The sequence below is a fragment of the Opisthocomus hoazin genome, chromosome 30 (assembly GCF_030867145.1).
Source record: "Opisthocomus hoazin isolate bOpiHoa1 chromosome 30, bOpiHoa1.hap1, whole genome shotgun sequence".
In the NCBI taxonomy this organism is placed as follows: domain Eukaryota; kingdom Metazoa; phylum Chordata; class Aves; order Opisthocomiformes; family Opisthocomidae; genus Opisthocomus; species Opisthocomus hoazin.
The window spans coordinates 3918998-3935976 of NC_134443.1; the positions used below are offsets into that span (position 1 = coordinate 3918998).

The 16979-nt window shown below is 65.2% G+C and overlaps 1 protein-coding gene across 1 annotated transcript; it reads left to right on the plus strand.

Annotated features, from left to right (window-relative positions):
• Positions 1-20: 20 nt before the first annotated feature.
• On the plus strand, positions 21-16155 carry DCAF8 (DDB1 and CUL4 associated factor 8). Its single transcript, XM_075445429.1, has 14 exons — positions 21-126; positions 1445-1513; positions 6545-6615; positions 6697-7370; positions 8107-8247; positions 8586-8680; positions 10365-10475; positions 11835-11907; positions 12643-12700; positions 12880-12987; positions 13484-13614; positions 14925-15044; positions 15125-15241; positions 15347-16155. The coding sequence occupies exons 3-14, from the start codon at positions 6567-6569 to the stop codon at positions 15458-15460; spliced, it is 1791 nt and encodes a 596-aa protein (XP_075301544.1). The 5' UTR covers positions 21-126; positions 1445-1513; positions 6545-6566; the 3' UTR covers positions 15461-16155.
• Positions 16156-16979: the final 824 nt, after the last annotated feature.

Sequence of the window (16979 nt, forward strand, 5' to 3'; positions counted from 1 at the left end):
CCGTAAAGCGTCCGCGGAGGCGGTGCAGTAAGATGGCGGCGGCTGGGCCTGGAGCCGGTGGCGGAGGAGCAGCCGGCGGCCGCGGGGCCCGCGCCTGAGCGACGGCCGGGAGCTGCCGGGAGCCGGGTCGGTGCGGGGCCGGGCCTCTCCTCCCTCTCCCTTCCCGCCCTGACCGACGGTTCCAGCCCCGGACCCGGCGGCCCTCCCCTCCCCCACCCGCCGGGCGGCGGGGCCGGGCCCGGGGCCGGGGGCGGGGCGCGGGGCCGGGCCGGGCCGGGTCGGGAGGGCTCCTCCGGTGGGGCCCAGCTCGGGGGACCCCGCGGCCCCCGCGGTGTACCGGACCTTTGGGGGGCGTCTGGGGGGGCCTCGATACCCCTGTGGGGTCATCGGGCGTGGGGGGGACCCTGCCGCCCCAGGGGGTCGTTGTGCCTGGGAGGGAGGGGTCCCTGCCGCCCCAGGGGGTCGTTGTGCCTGGGGGGGAGGGGTCCCTGCCGCCCCAGGGGGTCGTTGTGCCTGGGGGGGAGGGGTCCCTGCCGCCCCAGGGGGTCGTTGTGCCTGGGGGGGAGGGGTCCCTGCCGCCCCAGGGGGTCGTTGTGCCTGGGGGGGAGGGGTCCCTGCCGCCCCAGGGGGTCGTTGTGCCTGGGGGGGAGGGGTCCCTGCCGCCCCAGGGGGTCGTTGTGCCTGGGGGGGAGGGGTCCCTGCCGCCCCAGGGGGTCGTTGTGCCCGGGGGGGAGGGGTCCCTGCCGCCCCAGGGGGTCGTTGTGCCTGGGGGGGAGGGGTCCTGCCACCCCAGGGGGTCGTTGTGCCTGGGGGGGGGTGTCCCTGCCACCCCCAGGGAGTCGTTGGGCTTTGGGGAGTGTGTTGGGGTGGTTTATCTTCATCTCAGGGCTGGTTCCTCTTGCCCCGAGCGGCTCATCAGCCCTTGGGAGGGGCCTTGGGGGTCCTTCCTGCCCCCAGGGTCAGTCCCTATTGCCCCCAGGGTGTCACCGTCCCTTTCAGGGACTATTGGTGGGTTCCATTGCCCCCAGGCTGGTCCTTGTCACCCCCATGTTGTTATCGTCTCTTTCGGGGGATGCTGAGGGGACCCCTGCCACCCCCAGGGCTGGCCCCAGCTGCCCCTGGCATGTTGTCCTGCGTGGGGGGTGCTGAGGGTCCCTCCTGCCCCCAGGGTTCCTTCCCTGTTGCCCCCGTGGTGTCACAGTGCCTTGGGGGGCACTGGGGGTCCCTTCCAGCCCCAGAGCAGGTCCTACTGTCTCGGTCATGGTGGGGAGCTCGGCTGAGGGTCCCTCCTGCCCCCCAGGTCCAAACCTCCTTGTCCTTGGGCCTTCCTCACCCCCTCACTTCCAGGACGGTCCCCGTTGTCCCCGGGGGGGTCAGCAGGGGGCCCTGGGGCTGGCGCGGCCGGACCCTGCGCTGCTGGGCTTTAACCTGTCGTTTCCATCAGCTGCCAGCGAACCTCCAGCCCCGGCCTCGGCACTCGCTGCCCGCCCGCGGCACCGCTGCCGCCGTGCAGGTGAGTGGGCGCGCTGGCTCCGGCAGCGCTTGCTTCGTGTCCGTCTGTCCTGTGTGCGGCAGAGGTGGAGGTCAGGGCTGCGTCTGCCTCCGTCTCCTTCGCGGTGCCGAATTGTTCGTGTCGGTGGTGCCATCTTGGGCTGCTCCAGCTGCTCCCCCCTTCGCTCCTGTGGAATTTCTCCTGCTGGCCGGGCTTTTCTCAGCCTTGAGACCTCCGCACTCCCCTGGGGAGCCAGGAGCCTCCATCCTGCCGGGCGCTGGACGGGGAAGGGGCAGTGTGGCGTGCTGAGGCAGCCAGTGCTTGTTAGCTGCAGTTAATTAGGCCCTGCCTGTGCTGGGAGCAGGTTCACGCCATCCCGTGAGGTGTTGGGGGAGCGGGGCTGTGCCGCAGGGTGGCTGGGAAAAGCGGCGGGGAGGTGGGTGCTGCGTCCCCCGAAGAGGTGCTCCAAGGTGGGGATTCTGGACCTCTGTGCAATTGCAAACGGGAAGTTGCTTAATTAGCTTTGTCACCGGGACCTGCCGGGCTCCTGGGTGGGTTTGTGATTAACCGAAGCTCTCCCGAATGTGGCCCACTGGCAGGTGTCTGCCCACATCTCAGCAAACCAGAGGTGCTTGGCCGGGCTCTCCACCATGAGGGGCGTTCGGGGTGGAAACCTGCCCATCGTGGGGGGTTTAAGCCCCTCAGCACCATCCCAGGCAGGAGGAAGGCTGCTCCGCAGCAAAGAAACGAGGTTGCCTCCGTCCAGGTCCGATGAGAAAACTTTCCTTAAATAGAAGAGGCTCAGCTGAGCACAGTGCAACACGTGCATGGGAGGGCCCCGGCGTAAACACGGGCACGAGGCTGCGCTGCGGTGTCCCGGCGTGCCGGGGGTGGTGGAAACCGAGGTGGGGGGCTCTCGGTGGGTCAAAAACACCCCGCGCTCGCTTCGGGCCCCGTTGCTCCTCTGCTGTGCGGAGCCCAGAGACGGCCTGGGTGCTGAGCGCCGCGGAGCCTGGCTATTCGGGTGTTTATATAGCTATGTAAATATTTTAATGGCAGATCGTTCAGGGACGAAGCAGCTGCGAGCGCTGGATTTCCAGCCATAAAGCGTCTGGGTTGGTGACACCGCAGCACGTGGCCGAGTCCTGCGGGTGCTGCGGAGGCGCGCCGAGTACCGGCACGGGTGGATGGCGGCTCTTGGGCGGCAGCAAGGGGCCAGAGCCGGCTGCCGCGTGGAGCAGGGCCTGCGTCCCACATCCCGCCGGCTCGTGGCATTGCAGGCTGGGGCGACAGCTCGGGACGGAAAGGATCGTCTCCTGGGCACGACCGCTGGAGTTGCTGACTGGTACCGTGCTGCTCTGGGGGCTCGGAGCCTGGCAGGCAGTGGGGCGGCGCAGCGGTGTGAGCCCCGGCACGCGTGCCGGAGCGTTGCTGGGTGCTGGCTCGGTGGGTCGAGGCCGTTCCTGCGGCGAGGGGAGGAGGCGGCAGCGCTGTGGCAGAGCTCGCAGCTCGGTCCCGGCAGTCGTGGCGGCAGCTGGGAGGCTGTGGCATGCGGAGGGATATTTTTAGGGCCCTCGCAAGGGTGCCTGAGAGTCAGGCTTTGAGCATGTGAAGCTGGGAGCGCTGATCCTGTCCAGATGTTGACTCCAGGGAACGGCAGAACCCGCGTGTCGGCTCCCGGGCTTGCTCTGCACGGTGCCCTGGAGCTGGGCTGCGTTTGCTGGCTCCAGCCTTGCAGCCTAAGGCATTGCTGTCTTGGCTGGGAGACCCGGCCTGGCCCTGGTGGCTCGGAGACGGGCTCAGGTCTCTCGGTGACGGCTGACTGCGTCCCCGCTCCCTCCGGTCCGCGCCAAGTGGTGTCTTGTTGCTTCCCTCAACCAACAGGCTCCAGTTTGGGGAGCTGGAAGCGATACCTTTGGCGTCATCTGCGTTTCCAGCCGCTGGTAACTGGAGTGCGGGGTTCCCCGGTGTCCGCCTGCTGCTGTTTGTCCCTGCCTGAGCCCTCGAGTGCCGACAGCGCGCTGTGCTGTGCCGCGGGGCTGCCGGTCCACGCACTCTTTAATCTCCCTGCCACGTGAGCAGCTTCGGCGCCTGTGAGCGGAGCTGGTGGGTGGCTGGGGAGGCTGATGCAGAGCAGTCGGAGCCGAGCGCCCAGCCCGGCTCTTCGCCGGTACCAGGCAGCTGGCACGGGCCAGCGTCGTGCTCTGGGCGTGGAAGATTGCCAGGGAGCCCAGTGTCCCCTGTGGTGTCCCTGCGCTGGCAGAGACCGTGTCTGTCCCTGCTGTCCGCTCCGCCGAGGCAGCTGAGGGCTTTTTTTCTTGATGCCCTTAATTTCCTAGCAAAGTTAGAGTCCTGGTGTGGGTGGATGAGACGTGAAGTCAGGCTAATTATTTGGTAATGGATTCCTCTCCTCTGAAAGCGTGTTTCTTGTTCCTCACCTTCGTGAAAAGGCTGCTGTGAAATGGTGTAAATGACAGATCTGAATAGGTAATTTGGCACAGGAAGATAACTACCGAGGAGCAAAGTCCAAACTCAGTTACTCTGATGTGTGCAAAGGCTCTCCCAGCCCCTCGGATTAATAATGCTGCCGAAGGCAAAATAACCGGCGGAGGGAGAGTCGACTTGTTGACAGCCTTTCCGATCCCCTCATGACTCGGGCAGCGGGCAGTTCGGCCATAGCCGAGCGCTGCGGTGCTTTGAGCCCGTTCCTTAGTCACCCGGCGTGGCAGGTGCCGAGTGAGGGATGGAGTCGCCTCGGCACTGGGAGCAGTGGGTGACACCCGGTGCTGCCCTGGCTCCTGCCTGGTCCTGCCGCAGCCCCGGGCACGAGCCACCCCCGCTGCGGCCGTGCGGGACCCCCTCGCCGGGCTGAGCCCTGGCGCTCTGCGGCACGTGAGCACCCGCTCTGCTCCACGCCGTGCCGCCACGCGTGCCAGGAGCTGCCGGTGCCGAGGGACGGGCCCAGCAGCGCGGCCAGCGGCCTGGGGCAGGGGAGGGCAGGGCTGAGGCTCTGGGGCTGCGCTCGTCCCCTGCTGTTGTTCTGAGCCCTGTCCTCCCCCGCTCCGCGGTATCAGTGGTTCTGCACAGGCTGGCAGCGCCAGCTGGGGAGGACTGAAGCTGCAGAAATCACTTTTATCTTTGTCTTCTGCACAGCTACTCTTGTTACTGAGCGAGCGGCTGCAGTCGGCCGAAGCTCGCTGCTGTTTTCGGTTGCACAGGCTTGGTTTCCTTGCAGACGCTCCTACACCCTAAGAGCTGTGATGGTGTTTCAGCCGGAGCCAGCCCCGTGGCCCAGGCATCCTGCAGCCGGTCGGTCGGTGGCTCCTGCTCCGTCACCCTGCAGCTGTGCTGTGGCTTGGCGGCTGCAGCGAGCCCCGCTTGCCTCCCGAGCCCCCCGTTCCGGAGGGGAGTCGGGCTCGGCTCGGGCTGGCGGTGACTGACCCGGCCTGGGCAGAGCCTTTCGCCGCCTTTGGCTCCTCGGGGCTCCGCTCGTGTTAATTCCCAATCTAACGAGGATTATTCTCCAGAGTGTTTGCTGTAATCGGAGTTAATGATGTTCTGGCCTCGGCTTTTTGCTGCGTGTAGATGGGGAGCTCTTAGCAGACTCCCTGACGCTGGCTGAGAGCGAGCAGCTAAACCAAGTATAGAAAAGTCTGACTAAAAATGGAAGGGAAGTAAAGAACGCACAAAGCATAAATACAATGTTGGGGTGTTTTTTTGTTTTTTGTTTCCCCTCCACCTTGGCAAAACCTCTGCGTTCATGACTGCGACGTGTTTTCCTCCTGCGTAGCCCAGTGGGGCGGCTCTGCCGGCAGGCGCTCTCGCCAAAAGCCCCTGGAGAGTGGTGGGCACCGCGATGCCGGGGGGTCCCGCAGCCCCTAGGCATGGAGGCAGCTCCGCTCTGGGGCCGTGGCCCCCGGAGCTGCCCTGCAGGGGCTGCTTTGGACTCGTCCCCGGCTGCAGCAGGGCCACTGCTGCTCCGGCAGCCCGTGCCTCCCCACTGAGAAACACCTGGGAGCCAAAAACGCACTCGCCTTTGGTTTTCTAAGTGCTCGTGAGGAATCGGTGAACCTCTTCTGAAGCAATGGGAAATGCCAGGGAGCTCCTGGCCTTGTTGGCTGGCTCTGCTCTTGCCCGCTGCCCAGGAGGAGCAGAGGACCTGGGGGTGCCAAGGGCCAAAACTTGCTCTTGGGGGTGGCCAGGCAGGCAGGCCCATCGTCCAGGGCTGCTGTCCTGGTCATGGCATGGAGGAAAATGGCCCCTCGGTGACGCCAGGAGGACTTTGTGCATGGGAAGGTGTTTAAAAATCTGTCACTGGTGTTAAAAAACCCTCTTGAGCAGCTTTTAACTGGCTGCCTGCAGTCACCGAGAAGTTTCTCGGTACCATGACTTGCTGCCATCCCAGCCACCTTTCCTCCTCTGCCTGCGATCCGAGCCCCGCTCCTGCCTCCCTGCCCACCCCGAGCCAGCGCCGCGTGTTGTGCAGCTGCCTCGCTGCAGCCATTGCTGCCAAGCTGGAGTCAACACCTCCTCCTTCCCCTGAGCCTGGCCGGGCATCGCCGGTCGGGAAGCACCCGTCTTGCTGCGAGAGGCGAAGCGGGGACCGCGCGCAGGCAGTGGGAGATGGGAGGACAGGCAACGTGATGGGTCGTAGATCTGCTGTCTCGCTAAGTCAGCGGTGCCTGAGCAAATTAGAAACTGGAGAGGAGCGCAGGGGACGGTGGCGAGCGGCCTCGTTACCCAGCCGTGGGTTCCTCAGTGGAGATGGAGGGTCGTTAACTGTTCGCTCTGTCCTCAGCCATAGGTGATGAGCTTTTGTTGTCACGCACACTCACGTGCACCGAGCGTGGTCACGGAGCCTGTAGCCATGTGTGTGCCCCTTCCACGCTGACTGCGTTTCCCCTGGGAAGCGGTGCTCTCCGGACCAGCCGCAATGCCTTGGGCGCGCGTGTGGCTCCACCGACGTGGGGACAGGCCAGCGCATCCCCGTCTCGGCAGCCTGGCCATGGCAGGGACGCTTCAGCTTCTGCCCTCTCCCTCTCTCGCACACAGGGTGAGCGCTCCGGAAAACGCGATGTCGGACAAAGGAAGTGGCATGGACGGGAAGACGGACATAGTGAACGGTAAGGGTGCTGGTGGGGACCGATCTCCCCGTGCTTGGGGTCTCTTGCTGGGGGCCTCATGGCGTCGTCTGCACCATGCAGGCAGCTTGTCCAGCAGCCCAGAGGAGATGTCAGCTGAGGAGGGCCGAGAAACCTCCTCTGGCATTGAGGTGGAGGCCTCTGACCTCAGCCTGAGCCTCACGGGAGACGACGTGGGGCCCAACTGCACCAGCACGGAGAGCCGGGACACGGACACGGAGAGCTCGGGGGAAGAGAAGGACTCTGACAGCATGGACGACACAGGCCACTACTCCATAAACGAGGAGAACCGGGCCCTCGACCGGTCGCACTCGGAGGAGGAAGAGGAGGAGGAGGAAGAGGAGGAGCAGCGGTCCCACCGCCGTGCCCAGCGCAAGCGTGCCAACCACGACCAAGACTCCTCTGATGACGAGCAGGCCCTGGAGGACTGGGTGTCCTCGGAGACCACGGCGCTGCCGCAGCCCCGCTGGCAGGCAGTCCATGCCCTCCGGGAGCGGGAGCTGGGCTCCAGCGCCCGCTTTGTCTATGAGGCCTGCGGGGCCAGGGTCTTCGTGCAACGCTTCCGCCTCCAGCACGGCCTGGAGGGCCACACGGGCTGCGTCAACACCCTGCACTTTAACCAGCGCGGCACGTGGCTGGCCAGCGGCAGCGACGACCTCAAAGTGGTGGTGTGGGACTGGGTCAGGAGGCAGCCGGTGCTGGAGTTCGAGAGCGGCCACAAGAGCAACGTCTTCCAGGTGAGGAGGGTGCGGGGAGGCTCCTCGGAGGGCTGGGGGGTCCGAGGTCCCCCACGGTGGGCAGGTGCCTGCTCTGGAAGCACATCGGTTCAGCTGGACGATGCTGTGTGGGGAAGAAGTGTGTCATTACAGCGAAGGGCTGCAGGAGGAGCCCAGCCGCTGTGGGGTGGTAACTAACCATCAAAACCCACTGGTGCGCCCTAAAATCCACCGTCTTGCCGAGCCCTGGCTGGCGATGGTGGGTTGAGGTGCCCCGTGCCCTGCAGAGCCTCCCCAAGCCGAGCTCGGGCCACCGCAGCTCCTCCGGCCCCGGGGAGCAGCAGGTTTGGGAGCGGCCGTGGGCAGGAGGCCGTGCTAGGGGGGCTGTGGCGTGGCAAAACGCCCGGTGCGTGGGCAGTGCAATGGCTCTGCCACCACCAGAGGGGCCTGGAGGGACGGGCTCTGCCGCCGCCACCGCACAGCCCGCGCTCGGAGGGACACCGGCACCACCGGCATCTCCGCCGGGCTGCCGGCTCTCCGTGTGCACCCGGCAGGACCGGGGTGATCGCTGCGAGAGCTCGGCCCGTGGAGCTGAGGCTTTGCGGTCGCTGCCTGCAGATCTGAGCAGCCGGGGCTTGCTGGGGTCTGGCAGGGGTGCTGCCCTCGCGTCCTCTCCTGTTTCGTCCCGTTTCCACCCGCGCGTACGCAAGCCCCTGCCCCGGCGTTGAAAGCCGCCCCTGCGCTTGCTGTCTTCCAGGCCAAGTTCCTCCCCAACAGCGGCGACTCCACGCTGGCCATGTGTGCTCGGGACGGCCAGGTCCGGGTGGCCGAGCTCTCCGCCACCCAGTGCTGCAAAAACACCAAGCGCGTGGCGCAGCACAAAGGAGCTTCGCACAAGGTGAGCCCAGAGCAGCCCGCGGAGGGGGCGGGCGGAAGCCAGGGACTCCCAAAGCACCGGGGGCCGTCCTGGCCCATGGCTGCCAGGAATGGTGAAGGCAGAGCCGCTGCTGTGGAGAGACCGATGCTGAAATGCTTGCGTACGATCGCTGTCACCTTGGAGGGTGGCCAGGAGGGTCTCGGCGCCCAGCAGAGCAGTGACGTGAGCACATGGCTGCAGGGTGTAGAGGGCTTGGTGCTGCGTCGGCTCCTGTTACGGCCGGCAGTTTACTGGGAGAAAGGGGTCTTGCCACTTTGTTGGGTGAAAAGGGAACCAATGCCCAAGTATTTATCTTCCAGCTGGCCCTAGAACCGGATTCTCCATGCACTTTCCTATCGGCAGGTGAAGATGCTGTAGTCTTCACCATTGATCTGAGACAAGACCGGCCCGCCTCGTGAGTATTCCTCTACCCGCTCGCGCTGCCAGGACCGGGGAAGCTCCAGAGGGATGTTGGGGATCTCAGGGGGCTCCCCCCGTGAGCAGGCAGCACTTGGCTGCGTAGGGCTGAGGGTCCTGTGTGTGCTGCCGTGTTTCCACAGCGGTGCCTGCCCATTCCATGGGCATGAAGTGGGAAAACGGATCTCTTTTGGTTTTCAAGTCACGTTGTCTTCCCTGAGGTGCTGGGCCAGACCAGCGAGCGTTTCAGTGGCTGGTCCAGGGCTGGCCGTCTCACGCAAGGGTGTGGGTGCAAGCCTTGCTAATTAGACGAGCACGTTTGAGCTCTCATTCATCCTCCCCGGGACGGGGCCCGGTTCGGATAGGAAACAGAAATAATCCCTGTGCGGCAGGTCCCTGCGCCTGCGTGCCTGCTGCGGTGGCTGCCGCAGGCCGCCCGTCCGGCGCCCGTTCACCCGCCCCGGGGGCAGCGCTCGGGGCCCTGCGCTCCTTCTGCGCAGTGAAGTGGCTGGTTGATCACAGCACTGAATCTCTCCGCGCTGGCAGCAGCTCGGAGCTCACGGTTCGCCCGACTCGCTCGTCGCATGAGCGCTATTGCAGTTAATTGGAAAACAATAATTAGCAAGCAGCCGGGTGGTGCGTGCTGGATCTTAACCCGTATCGCCGAGAGATCTGTCGCTTCTGACAAGCTTCCAAAATAAACCCGTGGCGGGTGTTCAAACAGATGCCTGGTTTTGATATCGTGGTGCTTTTCCAATCTAGCGGCGTATTATTGTGAAGATGATCCTGCTTAAAACCGCGGGCTTCAGCACTCGTCTCCCGGTGGTTTGGGTTTATTTGTATGTGCGAGTGCTTTTGTCTACAGCCTTAAACCCATCTGTTTCGTAACCAGGACAAAAACTGCCGGGGCGTTTCAAAACAGCCATATTTAATCCTCAGCCCCGCTTCCCCCCCGATTTGCCGGGTCTGTTTGGAGAGGAGCCCGCTGGTCAGCAGGCTGGCGTGGGTCTGTCCCCCCTCCTTCTTCCCGGGGATCCACGCTGCTGTTTGGGTTGGATGCTCGCGGGCAATTGTCACCCTGTGAGTGTGAAACCGCTCTGGAGGCAGGGTTTGCAGGCAGACTGTAGGCAGCTCCCATCTTTCATTAAGCTGAACGGTATAATTAGAAGAAAGAGAAGCTTTTGAGCTGGCTGTTCCTTCATGAGGATGCTGCCTCAGTTTGTATTCGTGTCTGCAAAGCCGGAATATTGAGCTCCTGGGGGAGGGGGGATGGTGTGTGTGTCGGATTTCGTTAAATCTGTGTCTTATTACAGCAAGACGGGCGGGGAAAAATAACAGCAGAGCGTTTCTGCTCTGGAGTTAATCCGATTCTGCCCTCGCCACTGCCTGTCCAGCTCCGCTGGGCTCGAGTTCAGGCCCTGAAGCCCTTCAGACATTTTGCAGGAAAATGCTAGGGAATGATTTCACTCTGCGCTGTTTGAGTCGCAGACAGAGCATGTGCTCACTTCAGCTGGGAGGCTGAGATGGTTGGGGTTTGGTTTTTTTAGTTGATGGTGCGTTGTTTTTTTTCTGGGAGTGAGTAAGAGACTTGCAGAGCTCCTGCTTTTCCCATCTGGACCCTGTTTTGAATTCGAGGTGGATTTTTTGTTGTTGTTGTTATTATTTTTCCTCATGTCTTAAAGGAAACTGGTTGTGACAAAGGAAAAAGAGAAGAAAGTGGGTCTGTACACCATCTACGTGAACCCAGCCAACACCTACCAGTTTGCTGTGGGAGGCAGAGATCAGTTTGTCAGGTGAGTCTGTGCTGGAGGCTCATTTGGTTCCCCCACGAGCTCTGAGATCTGATGTCCCCTGCAGAAACGCTTGTGGCTTGGCTCATTAGTGCCTCCGCAGCCTGTTCTCCCGTAAAGGCAGGATCACAAGGGAGATTAACAGAGGAGGATTTGGATCCTTTGAGGTTTAGCCCTGGGACCCACTGTCCAGCGGCCCCAGGAGATCCTTCCCTCAGGAATCAGCAGTGCTCTTAACGGGCTTCTGACAAACCTGCTCTCGGTCCCACGCTGCGGGCAGTGCCCAGTGGGCATCGGAGATGAGATTAAGGCTCTCGGTTTCAGCAGGACCAAGCTCCTTAAGTGACAAGCGCAAGCCCTCCTGGCCCTCGAAACACTCAGGCAGCCCCCGGCGTGGGACCGGGCTGTGTCTGTGTGTCTGGCCTCTGGTTTCCCCACATCAGTCAGAGCTCCCCTGCAGCGGGTGCGTGTTAAGGTCAGCTCACGTGGCACCTGTCCTGGGCAGAGCCGTACGTGCGCCAGGCCTGCCTGCTTCCCGGCTCCCCGAGAGCGAGCGGAGCCGCGGCATCGCTCGGCTCCCGGGCTGCGTGGGGACCGCTGCTGGGGAGCGGGGGGACGCGGCAGCCCACTGCTGGCATGGCCCGCGCGGCGTCGGCTCCCCGGAGTGCCAGCCATGCGGGTGTCTGGCACGCAGGCAGCCTCTCCTGGGGCGCCGGGCTCGGAAACGCGTGGGCTGGCAGGCTGCTCAGACGGCAGCGCCGGTGCCTCGGGGGCTCTCGGAAGAGCCCAGGGTGGTTGCTCAGAACACAGCCTCCCCTCCTTCGCACTCCCCGCTGCTCTCTGTCCTCTGCCCGTGGCCCAGGGCCTCTCTGCCCCTGCTTCCCCGGCTCTGGGCAACTCCTGGTGGGCTCACACGTCGGGGAGGCTCGGCGAGGTGGGGACCCCGAGGAGCCCAAGCCAGCCAAGGGACAAGCACGGCGGTGGTCACGTCCCCCTCGCAGAGCAGCCTGCAGGCTGGCAGCCCCACGCGCAGGTTGTGGGCTGTGCATGCAGGCTCTGTGTTGTCGTGAGATGCCTCCAGGTGATGAGAGTTGACATTAAGCTGCTTTGGCCAAGACTTCTGCCAGACCAGGCTGCTCGCAGATCCCTTGGCGAGGGCTGGAGCCCCCAGCCAGCGCTGGGGCAGGCTGTGGTTTCAGAGCTGGCTGGGATGTGCCGTCCCCGTGGTCGGGAGAGCTGCCGCTCTGGCTCTCTCCCCCTGCCACAGCCTGCAGAGGCGGGCAGCGCCGGCCCTCCGTGCCCATCGGCTTGGCATCCCTCGTGTCTTCCGGGAGTGCCAAATGCCTGCTGTCCTTCCCCCAGGATTTACGACCAGCGGAAAATAGACGAGAATGAGAACAACGGCGTGCTCAAGAAGTTCTGCCCTCACCACTTGGTAAGCGGCTCGATTTGGCGGTGTACCGGCGTGATGGGTGGCACCGGGGGTCCCTCCCCTGCGGGGACATGGCGCGGGTGGGCTAGTGGAGGACTTCCTGTAGTGGCCATCAGCTCTCGGCTGCCTGCGTGGGTGGGCGGCAGCTCTGCCGTGGCGGTGCGGCTCGCGTGTCCTGCGTGCCGGCACCGAGCAAAGCCGAGCCCAGCGTGGGGTGGGCAAACCCGGGGGCAACCGCATTGGTGTGGGGTGAGTGGTGGGCAGCCGGGTCTGCTGCCGGCAGCGTCGCCGCCTGTGCCAGCCTCGGCGGTGGCAGCGGCCTTCGCCCGGCTCCCGTAGCCGGGCTGGTGCTGGCGGCACTCGCTGCGGGGCGAGGGCCTGGGACGGGGCCTGGGCAGACCTCGCCGCCCGGACCTGTGGAGCGCTCCGCTGGGAGCCTCGTGCGGGAGCGGCCGAAGAGCGCTCGCTGGCCACGTCTCTCGCAGGCTTCCTGCCTGGAAAACCGCTCGAGGGCCGAACAGGCTGCCGGGGCTTTGCTTTTTCCTTTGGGCCAAATCTTCCACCGCCCGTAAGGTCCTGTCGTGGCACAGGGAGAGGCAGCGGTTCTCACGCGCTGGCTTTAGAGCGTTGCAGAGCGGTGACTCGCGCGCCGAGCCGCCTAAGCGGGCGCGGGGCTGGCGTAGGCGTGCTGGCACGCTGCGGAGGAGGTGGGAGCAGAGCTGTCTGTGCTGTCCTCAGGTGAACAGCGAGTCCAAAGCCAACATCACCTGCCTCGTCTACAGCCACGATGGCTCCGGTGAGTGGCCGGCGGGGCGGGCGGGCAGACGGAGCCGTCCTGGCCTGGGCAGGCGCCGAGGACAGGAGGGTGCTGGAGGCACGGCTGGCTGGCCGGGCACCCGAGGGGCTTCTGGCCCTGGCAGAGGGACCACCGCTGCCTGCTCCCTGCTAACGCCCGTCTCTTCCATCCCGTGCCAGAGCTGTTGGCCAGCTACAACGATGAGGACATTTATCTCTTCAACTCCTCGCACAGCGACGGGGCGGAGTACATCAAGAGATACAAGGGGCATCGCAATAATGCCACCGGTAAGGGCAGGCTGGGACGGTTGTGGGGGCAGGCCACCCCCCGACAGGCCGTGTTCCCCGCTGCGGGGGGCTCAGAGGCTCTCTCCAGGTTGCCGTCGAGCTGCCGCCACCCCCGTGTCCCCTTCCCCAGCTGCGTGCGGGGCCAGGCTCGCTGCCTGCACCCCGGGGACTGTGAGCGTGGCTTCCCCCTCCTTGCGCCTGCGGCCAGGCGGTGGGGCCGTCTGGAGCTGGGGGGCCGTCCCTGGAGCAACCCGGAAGAATAATTGCCTGCTTTTAGCTTATTTTTGCAGCTCCCAGTGTTTTCATCTTCCTCTCAAAGACCCTTAACACAAACTCTTGGGCTTGCAAAGAATGTGCTATTATGTGTCTGGGGACGGAAGAGATCCGCGCCGGTAACCCTGGAAACCCGCCGGCTGCCAGGCAGGAAGCGAATTCATGGCAGGGAGCGCTGCCCGGCTCCTGATGGCCTCGGGCTGCTTGTTTCTCTCCTTTTCAGTGAAAGGCGTCAATTTTTATGGCCCGAAAAGCGAGTTTGTGGTGAGCGGCAGCGACTGCGGCCACATCTTCCTGTGGGAGAAATCGTCCTGCCAGATCGTGCAGTTCATGGAGGGCGACAAGGGAGGAGTGGTGAGTCCCCGCCGTGCCGCCGCTGCTCCGGCACCTGCGAGCCGGGGTTGTGCCCCGCCGGCTCAAGCCGCTTCCGTGTGCCCGCGTGGATTTGCTGCCGAGTTTCGTGCTTTTTCTACCGAAAGCCAAGCAGGGTCCCCACATGCTCCCCGTGCCCCGTGTGCGGGGCGCGTGGCCCCGCTCCTGCCCCGGGAGTGGCAGTGGGGACAGCTCAGGGAGCCCGGTGAGGGCCACGGCACTGCCAACGTCTCTGGTGTGCAAAATCCCACGGGGACTTCACCCGGCTGCCCACGGGATGCTTGTCACCGAAGGAGGGTGGGGACGTGGGAGCTGCTGCTGTCTGGGCTGGGGCAGCCCCCTCCCCTTCCCCCTGTCCCGGCAGGGACGCGCAGGGCCCGTGGGGAGAGCTGCGCTCCGGGCCGGATCCGGCTCCGCTTCCCGCTGGGCACGCAGCTGCGTCCTCGCCCACCACATCCCGGAAAGGGACGCAGCTGCGCCGGGCCGGCCCTGCGCCCGGCTTCCCAGGCTCCAGCCGACAGCGGCCGGGCCCCGAGCGGCCGCTGCCAGGGCAATGCCCGGTCTCGCGTGCCGCCCCGGCAGTCGGTGCCTGTCCCCGGCGGGCGCAGGGCTGGCAGGGACGGGGTGCGCTGGTGGCAGCCCCAGCTCCTGGGTCGGGGCAGGCGTCGAGGGACGGCGGGTGCCTCGCTGGCGTGGGGACGGGCGGCAGAGCCCGGTGCCCGCTGTGCCGCTCCGCCGCCGGCTCCACAGTTGCCTTTTGTCTGGGTGGCCGCGGCACCGTGCCAGCTCCCGGCGGCTGCTGGCACTGCCACCCCCAGCCGGCACAGCTGGCGCGGCGCCGGATCTGGTCCAGGGACCTCCCCAGCAGCCGGAGGTGGGCTTCAGCGCCCTGGGACGGATGCGGCCCCTTTCCTGTTGGGTTTGGTGCTGGGGGGTTTGGGTTCCTCGCTTCTGTGGCACCCATCGCCCCTTGGGGTGCCCCAGGCTCGGTCCCCTGTGAATTACTGGGGGGTACCCTGAGTTTTGGGGTTTTACTGTGGAGGGCGGCCTGTGTCCCCCCTACTCCCCAGAGCCGGAGCGTGGGGACGCTGGAGCGGGTGGCCGCTCTCCCTGTCGGGGGGCCCCACTTCACCGAGCCCTCCAAGGGCTCCCCATCTCTCCTCACTGTGTGAGACCCCGACCCGAGGCCAGGGTGATGGGATGGAGAGGTACCGGAGAGCTTGTGGGTGCCGGGGGTTGGTCCTGGTGCCCCGTTTGGGGTGACACCCTGCCCCCGCTTGTCTTGCCCGCAGGTGAACTGCCTGGAGCCCCATCCCCACCTCCCTGTCCTGGCCACCAGCGGCCTCGACCACGACGTCAAGATTTGGGCACCCACAGCGGAGAATCCCACCGAGCTGGCCGGCCTCAAGGAGGTGAGACCTGGAGAGCGAGGTGGACGGGGGTCAGGTTCCCCCCGGCCCCGCAGCCCCTGACCCCCCTCGCCTGGCCGCAGGTGATCAAGAAGAACAAGCTGGAGCGGGACGAGGACAGCCTGCACCACACGGACATGTTCGACAGCCACATGCTCTGGTTCCTCATGCACCACCTGCGACAGAGACGCCATCACCGGGTAGGTGCCGGGGTCCCCCCCCCCGTGCGTCCCTCTCCCCCAGCCCGCTGCTCCCCCAGCCCCTTCACCCCCTGCCTTTCTCTGCCCCCCCCCCACCATCGGCAGCGCCGGAGAGAGCCGGGAGCGCCGGACGGCGACTCGGACGAGTCTCCCAGCTCCTCCGACACCTCGGACGATGAGGAAGAGGGGCCGGACCGGGTGCAGTGCATGCCGTCGTGAGCCCCCCCTCCCCGGCCGGGGCGGGGGGCTCCGGGCACGCGTCATCCCTACTAACACTTTGAGCTTTGTATTGACTTGTTAAGGACCCCCACCCCCCCACCTCCCTTCCCTCCCTCCTCGTCCTCGCAGGCCCCCCCAGACCACCCAAGGCGGCACAGCCTCGGTCCGCGGGTCCCTTCCCTCCCCACGCAGAGAGGAGGGGGGGGCCGGGGGATTTTTGTACTAACGTGGCCCCCTGGTCCCCTCTCCCACTTCTCGGGGGGGGGGGACCCAGCCCCCTCCCCGGCGCCTGCCCTCACGCTCTTCAGGGCCCCCCTTCTTCCCGGGGCTCCGGCCCCCCCAGAGGGGCTGTGTCCCCCCCCTTCCCCCCCCCCGGGCGTATTTGCAGAGAGATGCTTGTCTGGTTTGTACATATCTGTGATTTGCACTTGGTTTGGCCCTTCTGCGCCCCCCGGCCCCCCCGGGGCCGCGGCCGGAGCCCCCAGGAGCCGGGAAGGTCCTTTGATTTTCTGTTACTTCTACGGAGATCTCTGCTGGGGGGGAGCTGCGGCGAGGGCCCCCCCGTCACTGTTAGAGGCCTAATTTTATATGTATTAAAACCAAATCGAACTTGGATGTTATCAAGTTAAAATTATTGTAAAAGTTTGAATATATATTATATATAAATGCAATAAAAAGCAACAGAGAGAGGCGAAGGGCTGCGTGTCCCCTTCCCTGGGCGCCCCGTGTCCCCCAGCCCCGTGTCCCCCAGCCCCGTGTCCCCCCAGCCCCCCCTCCCCGCGGCTGCGTTTTGCCCCTTTCTGCTGTGTTTCCCCCCCAAACACCCCGCACAGAGCCACGCGACCCTCGAGAGCAGCTTTCATCTCCGTCTGTTTATGAGATCGGTACACAGTCAGCACGGTCGGGGGGGGGGCAGGGAGGGGCCCCCCAGGGGCTGGGGAACACGGGTGTCACCTGTCCCCCCCAGGGTCACGCTGGAGGGGTGGGGAGGGCCCGAACAGTCATTTTGCAACAAAAGACACAGTTTTTGGGGAAAAATTAACATGGTCCCTGTCCTGGAGACAATAAATAGGGGGGGGGGAAACGGGGGGGGGGGGGGACACGGGGGGGGGGGGGGGGGGGGGAGACAAGAGCCGGCGGCCGCACACAGGCGCTCTGCGGGTTTTAGCTTTTATTAAATAAAATATATTAACATATACTCTCTCCAGTGCCCCCCCTCGCTAGCCCCCCCGGTTAGTAGCTAGAGCTGAAAGACACCCCCCCCTCCCCCACCCGCACACACTAATGGGGGCTGTGCCCGTTTTCCCAGTCCGGTACCCCCTCCCTCCCAGTATGGCACTGGGGGAGGCTGGAAGGACCACCCCCGCCCCCCCCCAGATCAGACTGGCTGGTTGGGGGGGGGGGCTGCCAGTTCTGCCCCCCCAAAGTGGGGGTGTGGGGGTCCTTCTAAGGGACATTTCCCCAGTGCCTGGGGGCTTCTGGGGTGTTGGGGGGTCTGGGGTCCCCCCCCTTGCGCATA

Bases quoted from the DNA above. Each gene is read 5' to 3' on its own strand.
- DCAF8 (XM_075445429.1), top strand. From the start codon at position 6,567: ATGTCGGACAAAGGAAGTGGCATGGACGGGAAGACGGACATAGTGAAC. The intron at 11,908-12,642 runs GTAAGCGGCTCG...TGCTGTCCTCAG, and splicing joins AGTTCTGCCCTCACCACTTG to GTGAACAGCGAGTCCAAAGC. The intron at 15,242-15,346 runs GTAGGTGCCGGG...CACCATCGGCAG, and splicing joins GACAGAGACGCCATCACCGG to CGCCGGAGAGAGCCGGGAGC.